Here is a 14,045-nt window from a genome sequence, read left to right as displayed (position 1 = left end):
ATTGGTGGTGATGGGAGGGCTGAGGAGATGAAATGGTGGAGTAATGTGGCGGAAGATTGATACAATCTGGGAGTAGGCGTTCTTGATGAAGGGTACTGATACTGTTGGGTACGATATGACTGTTTCAGATCGTCGTAAACATTTAGAAAGTATCTTGTAGAGCGTGCTACGGAAGTAGAAAGTACCTTTAGTCTTACCTTTGCCACTAGCATCTATAATGGTGGCGATTATTGAGAGATAAGGAGACTACGCGAATTGTATGAGAATGGAAGATGGTATGCTTAAGACGATTGGATTCTTGCGATGAGACCCAAGTCGTCAGGTTTCGTTACATCCAAGTCAAGCTTCATTCTATCATAACCCAGCTCCGCACCTACACCGCCCTACTCATGCACATTATGAATATGCCCCGCCTCATCAATCTCCACCTTCGCCCTCTTCAAACTAGCATTCCTCGGGTTCGGCGCCTCAAAGATCTCCTTAAGCTCCTCAAGCGTCTTGCCCGCAGTCTCAACAAAGAAGAAGAAGATAAGCGCAATCTCCACGCAAATCCACACAATATACACGAGATACAACTTCCAGCCAATCTTCTCGATGCCGACGGAGATACCGTAGGTGTTGACGACCATGGCGACGTTGAGGAAGAGGAAGTTGAGACCGGAGCCCTTGGCGCGCGTACGGTTCTCGAGACACTCGACGGCGTAGAGGGTTTGGAGGGGGGTCCAGCCCCAGGCGAAGAAGATGCCGAAGAGGTAGATGGAGACGATGGTGCCGTAGGCGAGGTTGTTGTCGGGGGTTGCTGTGGCGGTGAAGGCTGTGAGGAGGACGTAGGCGAAGAGGCCGCCCCAGAGACCGCCCATGAGCATCTTTCGTCGGCCGAGACGGTCGAGGAGGGTGGCGCCGTAGATGGCGGCTAACATGCTGAAGATTGGGTTGATGGCGTTGATGAGAAGTTGCTTGTTGGGATCTTGACAAGTTAGTGCGTGTCTTGGACGTATCTGTACATTCAGAACTTACCAGTAATTCCAGCGTTTTTGACCATGGCTGGCATGAAGTAACTGACGACGTTGTTACCACTCCATTGACCGAAGAAAGCCATGGCGATGACCATGGCCAAACGGTAGCGTGCAGCCTTGGTGTTGCCTAGCTCACGGAAGTCCCACCACGGGTTGTCGTTGCGAGTGACAGCAAAGTCCTCGGTAATCTCATGTAGCTGGAGCTGGACGATGGGAGAGTTGGGGTTGCCGTTTCCGTGGTACTTGGCCATGATGGCGATGGCCTCCTCCCTGCGGTCATGCGCTAGTAGCCAACGCGGCGTTTCGGGGAAGAACATGATCAAGCCCATAACAATGGTCGGCAGAATGCACTGAACGATAGTTGGGATTCTCCAAGCCCACGAAGAGTTACCCATGTGGAGGTTTGTGCCGTACGTGGTCCATCCAGCCAGAATGTTGCCGACCCACCAGAAGTTGTTGTACATACCAGCCATGGTTCCACGGTAGGCAGGATGCGCGAGTTCGACAGTGTAGGCAGGACCAGCAGCAGAAGCGATAGATGCACCGAATCCGAGGATGAAGCGACCGGCAATGAAATGTCCCATCTCGTGGGCTGTGGCTTGAACGGCGGTTCCGACGAGGACGAGCGCGCAGCCGACGGCGATGCAGATACGACGACCGTAGCCATCAGCAAGGAATCCACAGAACGGGAATGCGGCGATTTGACCAAGGTTGTAGATGATGAAGATGATGCCAGTGCTGGATCCCTCGCCAGTCAACCCGAAGGTGTTCTGGTAGGCTTTCATCGCGTTGATGGATCCCATGAGGGAGCTGTCGAAGCCGTTGAGCGTAGAGACGAGGTAGCCAACGCCCATGATCATGTAGAGCTGGATCATGCCGCGAGACCATAGCTTCGGCTTCTCTGCCTCGATAGCAGCGGCTGTATGCTGTCAGCGCACTCTTCCCGTTGTCTCAGATATGATTTTGACTTACTGAGAGCTACGGAAGCTACATTGGCCTCCTTGACGTTCGCATGCTTGTTCATGTCATCGTCAACTGCACTCAGCTGGTGCGTCACAGCGCCCATGTCTTCATTCTTCTCCGCCATCTTGAATGTGTCGCTGGCAAGGACTGGAGAAGATCTGGAGGTGTGGAGCAGAAAAACGGGAAAGCTCTCCACTTGATGGCCGATTTGCAACGATGCGCAAGCTTTCCGGAATACTGGGTCTCTTTATAGTATACAGGCTTCTCCGCAAAACAAGTAGCGCCTGCAGGTAATCTTACCCCATGGCACCGAGGTATCTGCTCTACCTTCCTGACCCGATGCATGGTTTCTGCTCTGCATGCAAACTGTTGCGCTCAGGCGCCACCCGGTTGGCCAAGTATGCTTGTTGTACGGCAATAGCACCGCATTAGGGGCGGAATATTAGCGGGATTACTGGGAAATTTTCAACTTCCAAGCTCGCTATACCATGATGGTACCAAGGCCAAGTAATAGGGCCTTCTGCAGGGGCGGGCCCAGGTCCAGAAGCAGGCCGGTTAGCGGACGGACCTCCCAAATTGTACCAGCTCTGGAGCGCCACGCGCGAAGTCTTTACGAAGGAGATGAATCAAGAATTGAGCCGGTCGGTTTGGCATTGAATCGTGATGAACCAGGCGAGGGTTAATGTGGTGTAGCTGCGCTGGGCAGGCGGGGTGTGGGGATGGATTCCTGGAGTAAAGCCAGCCGAGTTGGGCAGCCGCCCCGTTGATCAGACCCCTTGGAAGGGAAACCAGACACCTACCTCTGCGAATACAATCGTAAGAAAGTTAATACTCCTGCAGTGCCTCTATGTGTTATAGAAAGGCGTTCTGAAATCATTACAAGCTGCAAGGCGCCTGTTCAAAGTTTTCCAAGGTTCCCTCCAACGGAGTCGGAGTGATCAAGCGAAGAACCCCCGCTCGCGCTTGCGCCCGGACGTCGCCCCATCAACCCCCCGATGCGAGCCCTCCCCAGCTCCAACATGCAACATGCGCCGTTTATTGCCGACACGTTCCTTAGTCCTGTCACCTGAGAAGCAGATGGAACGTCCTCTTGGCATCTACGACATGTGGGCGGACGGCTTCCCTGATCAGTCCAAGTCGCGCTGCCTACCGCAGTACGGCCGCCTTACTGTGGGGTGTCGACAGCTGTATCAAAGATAGACGACGTAGAGCAGTGGTTCGTGGAAGTACCATCAACTTTCAATTCATCCATCATGTCTTCAGGTCAACACCCAGCGAGCGTTCCAGACTGGAACAACCTCGATATCCTCCACAAGAACACGCTGCCTGCGCGCGCATACTTTCACAACTACGCATCGGAGGCTGATGCGCTTAGTTCCGATGTGAACAAGTCTACAACCCACAGTCTCTCCGGCACGTGGAAGTTCCAGCATTCATACTCGCCTTTTGAGGCTCCGGAAGGATTTGAATCGACTACATTCGACACATCATCATGGAGCGACATTGCCGTGCCAGGCATGTGGCAGCTGCAGGGCTTCGGAAAAGGCCCGCAATATACCAACGTAATCTATCACATTCCGGTTGATCCCCCCAACGTGCCTTTTACCGAGAACGAGACTGGTTCCTATGTTCGTAAGTTCAAGGTCCCGAAAGATCTCCAGGACGGTCAGCTTCGACTCCGCTTTGAGGGTGTCGACGCCGCTTTCCACGTCTGGGTGAATGGTAAAGAAGTTGGTTATTCTCAGGGTAGCAGAAACCCTGATGAATTTGATATTACTCCGTTCGTCGATCTCAATGCTGAGAACACCCTGGCTGTTAGGGTGTACCAGCATTGCGACGGAACGTACATCGAAGACCAAGACCAGTGGTGGCTGAGTGGCATGTGAGTATGGTCTGTCGTCGAGATGAACTGAAACTCATCATCATAGATTCCGTGACGTCTTCCTGGTTGGCTTCCCCAAGGCTTCCCGAATCGAGAACGTCTTTGCCCAGACGCTTCTGGATTCACCCTACACTGATGCCGAACTCAAAGTCAAGATCAGTGCGACTGGCTCTGGCAAGGTTGCAGTAAAGCTGCTGGACGCAAAGAAGCAAGAAGTCGCTTCATCCGACGCGGATATCAAGGGTGATGGTGTGACTGAACTTAGTATCCAGATTAAGGACCCACTCAAGTGGACTGCTGAGTCGCCAAACCTCTATCATCTTGTGGTCTCTTCCGGCGATCAAGTTATTGCCCAACGCATCGGCTTCAGACAGGTCGAGATGAAAGATGGACTTATCAAAGTCAACGGTAAGAGAGTCGTGTTCCGCGGAGTCAACCGCCACGAACATCATCCCACTCTTGGTCGTGCTGTGCCGTATGAGTTCATGAAAGAAGATCTTCTTCTCATGAAGCGTCACAACATCAACGCCATCCGCACATCTCATCAGCTCAACGACCCACGTCTGTACGACCTCGCAGACGAGATGGGTTTCTGGGTCATAGATGAAGCCGACGTGGAATGCCACGGCTTTGAAAGTATCGCCGATGCCGCGCTGTCGAAGGAGGAGCGCAACCTGCCGTTCCGTGAGCGTCAGCTTATAACTAGGGATAAGGCCGCGGAATGGACGACCGACAACCCAGACTGGACGAAGGCGTATGTGGACCGTGCGGAAGCACTCGTTAAGAGAGATCAGATGCATCCATCGATCATCATTTGGTCTCTTGGCAACGAGGGCTTCATGGGACGAAACTTCGTGGCCATGTACGAGCACATCAAGAAGTACGACGATAGCCGGCCTATTCACTACGAAGCGGACATCTACGCGGATACCATGGACATGTACTCCAGGATGTATCCCCCGCTCGACGAGATTATCAAGTTTGGTCAAGACAAGGAAAAGAAGAAGCCATTGGTGCTTTGTGAATACGTAAGTTACGCCATGTTGATCCTTAGGTCTATGACTCACCGTATTAGATCCACGCCATGGGCAACGGCCCCGGTAACATCAAAGAGTACATCGATGCTTTCTACAAGTACCCAACTTTACAGGGAGGTTTCGCTTGGGAATGGGCGAACCACGGTCTTCTCACCAAGGACAAGCAGACCGGCGAAGAATTCTACGCCTATGGTGGTGATTTCGGCGAAGAGGTTCACGACTCCACCTTCGTCATGGACGGCCTCGTCAACTCCGACCATTCGCCCAACGCTGGGTTGATCGAGTACAAGAAGGCTATCGAGCCCGTGCAGCTTCTAGAAGTGAATGATTCAAAGGCCACGTTCATCAACCGATACGACTTCATCACGCTCGATCACTTGATCTGCAAATACACATCAGTCTCCTCTGCATCCTCTGATGGGGTTACTGGAGATCTGCAAATTCCTTCTGGTATCTCGCCTGGCCAAACCTTTGAGGTGCAACTTCCAACGATCGAAGCTCGCGAGGAGGAGGTCTTGGTTAGTATCTCGTTCCAATTGAAGGAGGCTACACCATACTTGAAGGCAGGATTCGAGATCGCAACAGCACAGGTGCCTGTTGCTCCAGTGTCGTCCTTGAAGAAGCCTCAATCATCAGGCAAGCAAGTCACTGTCGAGACAACATCCCGCAACACTCTCAAGATTACAACGGAACAAGCCACGTGGGAGTTCAACACCCTCCATGGTAGTCTCACATCCTGGAAGCAAGGCTCGACCGAGCTCATCGCCAAAGCGCCTGAAATGGATATCTTCCGCGCTCCTACCGACAACGACATCCCACAAGACGGCTGGGACTGGAAGGACAAGCAACTTCACCACGCAAAGCCATTGACCCGCAAGGTCGAATGGTCACAATCAGGCTCAGACACTTTCAAGGTCACCGTGCACCAACGCGTCGCACCTCCCGTCCTTTCATGGTCCATCGACTGCGCCCTTACATACACATTCAGCGCCAACGGCACCCTATCCGTCCACGTCACCGGCACACCCAAGGGCGAGAACCTACCCCGCACCCTCCCCCGCATCGGCCTCGTCCTAGAACTCCCCGCGCAATTCCAACGTGTCGAATGGTTCGGCCGCGGCTTCGGCGAAACCTACCGCGACAGCAAGCTCTCCCAGCCCGTAGGCAAATACACAGCATCCAGCATCGACGCCCTCTGGGTCGACTACGAAGTACCCCAAGAATCGGCGAATCGCACAGATACCCGCTATGTCAGCGTTACGAATGGGAGCGGCGCGGGATTGCTCGCTCAGTTTGCGGATAAGAAGGGTGGGCAGAGGAAGTTGTTTGACTTCCAGGTTAGCCATTATAGGATGAAGGATGTGGCGGCTGCGGACCATCCGCATGAGTTGAGGAGGAAGAAGAGGGAGGAGGTTGTGCTGAGGTTGGATGCGGAACATCATGGGTTGGGGAGTGGGAGCTGTGGGCCGAGGACGCTGGATGAGTATAGTTTGCTGTGCGAGCCTTTTGAGTTTGAGGTTGTGTTGCAGGCTCCGTAGGTTGATGTCGTCATTCAGGACACAGTTCGACGAGGCGGAATATAGACCAACAGTTCATCTTGTGACGGTATATTCCAGATTTTTCAATTCTGACAGGTTGTTGGCTTTATACATCTACGATTCCGATGTCGTATGTTGTTGTAGGCGGGTCGCGGTAACCTTGCGGGCGTCCTTCCACGTGCGCTACTGCTCTTTCCCTCACCTTCACCTGTCGCGACTGCCAGATTTTCGCCCACTACCACTAGCTGTTTTCCACCTCACAACCTCCACGCTTTCTGATTCTTATCTTCTCCAAGGTCAACATCATGGCGAGTGGAACGAAGAAGCGACGAGTAAGTATTAACGCAACTGCTTTAGCTCTTGTCAGTCACAATGAAGCGGCTGCATCTCAGTCGCGACCAAGCTAACGATTGGCAGAAGTCGCAATCTCCAGCCCGGGGTACAGCTTCGAAGCGCGCGCGTGTTACCTCCAAACGTACCCAACACGACGAGCCTGATCCGCACTCGTCGCGCGCTGGGTCTGTCAGAAACACACAGGCGACGTCGTTACCCACCGGAGAAGACTGGGTGTTCCGCGTAAAAGTCATCTCGTCTGCGACAGACCTTCGCAATGGTCTATTCAAGAACGCAGTACAAGGGCTTGTCAGAATCTGCTTCCCCAACGACATCCTGAACCAGCTGGGGTCTGATGTACTGGAACAGCATATGCGCGAAGAGAACGCCCCGGAAGAGAACATACGCAGAATGACAGAGATGTTTCGTGCCGAGATGACGCAGCGTATGGTCTCCATGCTGGCCGACAATCTCGACACCGCTGCCAAAGTAGATTCTGTGCTGAAGGCTATGCTGACTGCGAGCGCAAAGGCCCACGGTGACGATCTTGGAGAAGATATTTTGGGCTATGTCACTGCTAGCTTACTTCAAATGCAGGCGTTGGCTCCAAAACACTCAACACAATGGCTAGTCAATGGTGACGCAGTACAAGAAGACAGCAGTGGTGGAGATGTTAGTGGCAGCGACGCCTCTGACGAAGAGCCTACGCCACCACCAAAGGTGAAGAAGCATAAGAAACGGAACAAAGAATCGGAGCGAGCGCGCCCAAGTGCCGAAAGTTACACTCCAGGCACCGCTAGGATGCACAGCAACTTGCCAGCGGCTTCATTGAAGCAACGCACTTCGAAGGGCAAAGATCGGAAGATCTCTTCTAAGTGGCAATGGGATATTGAGGCGTCAGATCTCACAGAAGACGACGTATCCAAGACTTTCTTCCGCACGAGCGACCTGTTCGCATATCACGCCTTACCGATTTCTCAACGCAAGCTCGGACCCAGTGCATCGAAGAAAGAGATTAGGTGCGAGATGCAGTCGCTACTTGATGGCATGCCTCAAGAGGAGTTTGAGAAGTGGGTCGAGAGTCTACAGAAACTACTCGATGGCGACCGCGATATGCTGGAGCGACAAGAATCACAAACTTCTGGTCACCAGCAGCAGTTGAGTCGTGTAACGCCGGCGCCTGTGGACATACGCAAACGGCCCAAGAAGTCACCAAATGTATCGGCTGGCGGTAGAACGATAGCAAAGACGTACGACAGGGAATATGACCCACCTCTCCAAGAAAACAGCGCGATAAAGCGCGAGACTGCTGACAATGGAAGTACTCTGTCGGGTTCGCTTAGAGAAGTAGCGCTGGGATATCACATTGATAAGGCCACGGCAGATCTCCGAGAGTTATCAACTGAAGATCGTAACCTGGTTGGGCAATATTGTGGTGCAGAAGCGGCAGGAGAAAACAACGCTACACGAATGACCAAGGGTTTCGAGAGCCGTGGTTTGCCTATTCTCCAACTGCTTTGGGGCTCTGACAATTTCACCACCGAACAATGCTTCAGTGGCTCAAAAGATATCGCACAGACCATTATGCACAACCTTCATCGGCGTGTCCCAGATGCAACCGTCAACGCGTTAGGCTTGGCTGGCGCGAGTACGACTCGCACCAAGTCCCAAGTAGAGCGCACTATCCTTGAGAGCTTCCCAAAGTCTGGAGAGCAGTTCAACTTCGGAAAGATCAAAAGGGACATTGAGTTAACTCTGACTCACTGGGTCCTTGCGAAACCGAAAGCGTTTCCTGAGCTGCGAAACGAATCTTTCCTGTTTGCACATCCGCTACCAGTGAGTATTCCATTTATCTATCACTTTTCACGTTTGCTTATGAAGCTCTAGACTCTTTTGATCACCATAAACCTTTTGTTTGGCTCATGGGAGTCACTTTCGAGGAAGGTTGGGCCGCAGATGTGGGGTACCATCTCACAGGCTTTCCTACAACGAGGCATCTCTATGGTATTATATTCTCAGCCCATTGAAAAAAAAGCGTGGTGACTGACTACGATGTTAGATGGAGCTCCACGCTGTGAACGTTGACTCTTCACAGATTGACAGCATCATCGGCAACCCTCGATTCCAAGACAAGGCTCAAAGAAGTTTGGTTGAACGAGCTCTGCGACGGGCTGTCTTTGCGTACAAGGACAAATTCCCAGAATTGAAAGACACGATTCTTGTAAAGACATGGGAGCAGAAGACAGGGTCGACGTGGTGAACCCTGGGCGAGATCGCATACCCGGTGTATCTTTGCAGCATACTCTGATGCGACGATGAATGGTATGGGTGGTGTCTAAACAGGAGTGATCAATTACGGAGAGCTTGGTGAGCAACTGCTCATCGGGCTTAATCAATGGGTACCATATGTCGCGCGGATTTTCGAACACAGGTTCAGGATATTCTAGGCCGGAACGCTTGTACATGTAGTTGACGGATCATGAGCTGATGACCATGCGCAGTTGGCTAATTGTTTTTTCAACTTGTGAGGAATATATCCACAAGCAATCCCATGAAACTTGTTCCGCATCCATCAGAATAACATGCTGTCAAGTTGAGAAGCCTGCTAATCTCACGACCAAGACGTGCGTGTAGTAGGCGCTCTGCATGCGCGTAGCATCAACCACGACAAACCATCACTCAACCAGGACAGAAAGTACGACCACACGAACTAGACATCATGTCATGGACCAGCAACATAAAACCAACTTCAACTTCAAATTGTACACAAAACGCGATTATACTACAAGTCTATGAATTACCCCCCTAACCCAAAACCCTGCCAGCAGTAGAAGCCGTGCTCCTATCCTTAGTCTCCACCTTCCTCAATCCCTTACCAGCAGTGATCTCACCGAGTAAAGCTCCACGGTTCGGTGCTCCACCCGGAGCCTTCATGCTAGGCATCGGTGGTGGGGGTGGTGCTCCACCAGCCGGAGGTGGCGGTGGGCCGGGAGGAGGCGGAGGTGCACCGTTCGAGGGCATCGGGGGAGGTGGGGGGATGCCTGCTGGAGGCGATGTCACGGCTGGGCTCTCTGCACGTGGGCTCTTGTTGTCCATGGAGGAGAGAGGGCGCGGTGGCGCCATGGTACCGAACAACATGGAGGCTAGCTGCTTGGCTCCACCTTGAGTAGGCGCTTCGTCGTCGTCGGACGAATCGTCATCTGAGTCGACGACGGACCAGTCGTCGTCGTCTTGCCTTCCCAGCCTGCGCGCTGAAGGTGCGGCGGGCTCATTGAATGTAGGCATGGCAGCCTTGTTGGCATTCTCTTGTGTCAGACGGTGGAAGGGGTTCGTGGAAACCTCGCTCGTGTTGCTAGGTGGCGGCGGGGGTGTGGAGACGGTGCTGTTCTCCTGGTTGGACATGGCCATCTTCTTCAAGAATGGGTTCTTGGTTTCAGTGTCGCCCATACCAGGGTGAGGACTAGTCACCGAGGACGTAGGCGGGCTGGCAATGGACGATGGTGGTGTGTTGTGCGAGATCTGGGGCATTGGTGGCGCTTGAGGAGGTGCTGTGTCACGCGGCAACTCCTGGCTGGCGGTAGGGGTGGTGTCTTGAGGCGTGATGTTCTGCGGGCCATCATCATCCGACGACTCGTCATCGTCGAGCGCCTCAAGCTGCATCTGTAGCTGACGTTCGCGTTCACGAGCAGCTTCAATCTCCGCACGCTGGGCAGCCAGTCGGGACTCCTTCTCTTTGGCGTCCTTGGAAGCAGCCGCTCTGCGCTTCTTCTCTTCGGCCTTCTTGAGTTTGCCCTGCTGGACTTGCTCTTCGAGGGCGCGAAGTCTGGCTGAAGCAGACTCGCGCTCCTTGGCCAATTCGTCCTCTTGTCTGCGTTCCTCATCCCTGATGTTTGTTAGCGCACTTTAAGAATATAACTCGAGGTATACGTACTCCATGCGCTTCGTCTCGGCTTCTTGGGCCTCCTGCTGTTCGCGGATAGCCTTCTCAGCCATATCGTTATCTGCCTTCTTCGACTCTGCCTCCGCTTGCTGAACGTCGTGCTGCGCAATCTCGTTCTTGTTCTTGCGCGAGGCTGGCGGTGGGGGCGCTGGCTTCTTACCACTGCTCTTGGATGGAGCGGGCGGTGCTGCAGATTCGTCGTTGAGACGTCTTTGACGCTCTTCCTCGCGACGCGCATCCTCCTCTTCAGCCTGGCGTAGCTTCTCTTCACGTTCCTTCTTCTCACGGTCGGCACGCTGTTGTGGTGTCTCGCCAGCCTTTACTGGAGCTTTAATGCCCAAGGCAGCCAGACGCTCGGCCATTCGCTGCTCAGCCTGCTGTTTGATGAAGGCCGCACGCTCCTCTGGAGTCTTGTATGCAGAGTACGATCCGCCAGCAGGCGTAGTTGTTGATGCGCGAGGAGGGGGCTCGACACGACCAGCCGGACTTTCATAGCGTGATGACGATGGTCGGTTGTCCTCTACACGAGCAGCTGATCTAGACCTGTAGTTGTCGCGAGATGAACTGTACGGAATTAGCATGATGCCTCTGAATGCTAATCGAATAGTACTTACTCGTCTTTGCGGATACGCGAAGCGCGACTGCTGCGCTGTAGATCAAAGATGAAGTCCTTAACGTCATCTTCGACACCCAGGGCTTCCTCCCATCTACGACGTTCGTGTTCACTTGTGTTGTCGTGTCCTCCCTCTTTCAGGCTTGACTCTAGACCCCTTGTGTATTCGTTCACGCTGTCTTCCACGTCGCGGATCATGCGCTCGTTGTTCTCTCTTTCTGCTCGGATGCGCGAAGTTTCCTTTTCCAAGCGCTCGGTTGCTGCGCCAGTGTCGTCACTGGCAGGAGCAGGCCTTCCTGTCAAGGCAGCAGAGCGTGCTTGCATCATAGCCTTGGCGCGGGCTTTCAAGCGATCCGATTCAGTTACGGCACCGCCAGGTCCAGTGCCCACGATGGTAGATGCAGATCCGGGATGCGCCTTCGCGTCTCTGAGTCTGAAAAGTTCGAGCTGGGCGTCTGCGATTTCACGCTCAGTTCGGCGCACGTTGGACGCAAGTTCAGGCAGGCGATCAGTCAAGGTCTGGAGTTGGCGCTTCAGGGCACGACGCTCCGCATCCGAGTCAGCTGATCTCAACGAAGCCTTAGGGTGAGCATCAATGTCTTCTTGTACCCTGCGGATGCGGCGATAGAGATCTTCAGCCTCTCGGCGATCTCGACGGTCCAGCGCATCATCCTCGTCAGCGGCGTTCTCGTCTTGTGTGTCCATGGCATCCAACAAGATTTGCTTCTCTTTGACTGACTTCCTGAGCTGATCAAGGGACATTTCATCAGACCGTTCAGAGGATGGTGAAGCCGGCTGCGCTGGTGAAGGCGAGCGACCACCACCTCCGAGGCGATGTCTGGCGCTCGACTTGTAGCCTACGTTATCGTCATTGTTACGGAATACCGTAGCATCCTTTCGGCCGCCAGCTTGTGGGCTACCAGCACGGAATGAGTGGGACTTCAGGTAGCTGACACCAGTGCGCTGGGGCTGGAGGAAGGCACCAGAGTTCTTCCTGTCCTCGGCATCTCCACGCAGCAAGTTCTTCATTGCGCCAATAGAGTCATTGATGTTGCGCGTAGAAGGGGGGACCAACTCCGGGGGGAGACGGGCTGGAATGGGATAGCCGTTGAGCTTACGGTAGATCAAATGCATAGCAACGGCGAATTGGTCCAAATCAAGACGACCTCTGTCGGCAGAGTCGGCAAGTGTCCATATGCGCTCCAAATCTGGCTTGGGCAATCCACTCTGTCCAAAGATTTCAAGAGCTTGAGCTCCGCTAATGTAACCCTTGGTCATGCCGTCCCAGGCCTTGAAGGTGTCGTCGTACAGCTTCTTCTCTCCCTTTGTAATAGCCCACGGAATTGTCGCGTTACCGGTCAGTCCAGCAGTCGTATGGTTGCCGCCCTCTCGGCCCGTCTGGGGCATCATTCGTTGCGCCAAAGCCTCGATGTTCGGCAGTCCGGTGGCGGGGGTGTTCGCTAGACCCCACTGACCAGGCATGCCCGTTGGCTGCGCATTGAGAGGAGCCATGCCGGTCTGGTTGGGTGCGAGGTTCGAGCCGAAGCCAGTGGGCATAGGAGGCATCGGTGGACGTGGTCCGTTATAACCACCTGGAGCTTGTCCGAAGCCAGTGGGCTGTGGCTGCATACCCGTGGGCTGCTGGCCGAAACCCGTAGGCTGTGGTTGCATGCCTGTTGGTTGCTGTCCGAAGCCAGTCGGCTGTGGGGCTAAGGAGCCTAGCAACTGGCTGTTTGAAGGTTGTGGCTGCGGCTGCTGAATTGTAGGAGGCTCGTTGAACTTGGGGGCGTTGGTGGCCGGCGTTTGGCGGTTCGACGATTCGTCCACGACTCCAAACGATATAATGTCCACCATGCTAGAGACCTCATTCTTGACTCGTTCGGGCAGGGAGTTGGGCAGATCCTTTCCGGTCAGCTTGAGATTGCACAAGTACATGGCGAGGGCGAATTCGGGGAAGAGGAGCTGGCCAGACTTGGTCGTGTCCGCAAGGGTCCTGCGTCTGTTAGAATCGGGCCACGTATGCGATTTGTGCAACATACCAGATGTGCGAAAGCGCGTCCCCAGACAGCTTGGAGCGCATCAGGAGATCCCGCGCCTGGTCGCCAGACAGCGCCTGGGAGTCTCCCACGGCCGACTTGAACAGCTGCTCGAACTTGGCCTGGTCTTGCGCCGTGATGAAGGAAAGCCTTATGCTCGGGATCTTGCTGCTCTTGGCCGGGACAGGCGGTGGCACGGAAGACGCAGAGCTGCCGCGGAATGAATCAGCCATCTGCGCCGATGTCATGCCTGTGGGCTGCGGCCGCTGTGGTTGGGCAGGCGGTTGCTGCTGCTGCTGCTGTTGCGGCGGCGCGCCAGTCTGGAAGGGCATTTGCTGGGGAGCCTGCTGCTGTTGCTGGAATTGCTGGCTCTGCTGGCCTGGGAAGCCCGTGTACTGCGGTTGCTGCGGTTGCGGCTGCTGTCCGAAGCCCTGCGGCTGGCCCGGGAAGCCAGTAAACTGTTGCTGCATTGGTTGCATTGGCCCTCCTCCGAAGCCCGTCGGCTGAGGTGCCAGTCCGCCCTGGAAGCCGCCGGGCTGCTGGAAGGGCTGCTGTTGCGGCTGCTGCCCATACTGAGGCTGCCCCGGTCGGGCACTGTTCCCACCCCCTAAGTACGAGTTGGACCCAGAGAACATGGCAGGCGAGGTGTCGCGGGTCGATTAGAAAAGGAGAGATGCGCGCATGCGG

At 54.4% G+C, this 14,045-nt stretch overlaps 3 protein-coding genes across 3 annotated transcripts; 2 read left to right on the top strand and 1 right to left on the bottom strand.

The window, feature by feature from the left end:
- Positions 1 to 3,232: 3,232 nt before the first annotated feature.
- On the top strand, positions 3,233 to 6,436 carry J4E92_009389 (uncharacterized protein; the record flags this gene model as incomplete). The annotated part of the gene is made up of 3 exons (XM_051500737.1): positions 3,233 to 3,861; positions 3,908 to 4,889; positions 4,937 to 6,436. 3 exons carry the CDS (start codon positions 3,233 to 3,235, stop codon positions 6,434 to 6,436), a joined length of 3,111 nt encoding a protein of 1,036 aa, XP_051349084.1.
- A 305-nt stretch (positions 6,437 to 6,741) lies between these two features.
- J4E92_009388 (uncharacterized protein) lies at positions 6,742 to 9,029 on the top strand (the record flags this gene model as incomplete). Its single annotated transcript, XM_051500736.1, has 4 exons — positions 6,742 to 6,768; positions 6,854 to 8,605; positions 8,657 to 8,773; positions 8,829 to 9,029. The coding sequence occupies 4 exons, from the start codon at positions 6,742 to 6,744 to the stop codon at positions 9,027 to 9,029; spliced, it is 2,097 nt and encodes a 698-aa protein (XP_051349083.1).
- Positions 9,030 to 9,574: 545 nt separating this feature from the next.
- Positions 9,575 to 13,993, bottom strand: J4E92_009387 (uncharacterized protein; the record flags this gene model as incomplete). Its single annotated transcript, XM_051500735.1, has 4 exons — positions 9,575 to 10,652; positions 10,701 to 11,273; positions 11,324 to 13,315; positions 13,362 to 13,993. 4 exons carry the CDS (start codon positions 13,991 to 13,993, stop codon positions 9,575 to 9,577), a joined length of 4,275 nt encoding a protein of 1,424 aa, XP_051349082.1.
- Positions 13,994 to 14,045: the final 52 nt, after the last annotated feature.

Source organism: Alternaria infectoria, assembly GCF_024043175.1.
Source record: "Alternaria infectoria strain BMP 0036 chromosome Unknown scaffold_23, whole genome shotgun sequence".
Classification (NCBI taxonomy): domain Eukaryota; kingdom Fungi; phylum Ascomycota; class Dothideomycetes; order Pleosporales; family Pleosporaceae; genus Alternaria; species Alternaria infectoria.
This window is presented reverse-complemented; position numbering and strand designations above follow the sequence as displayed.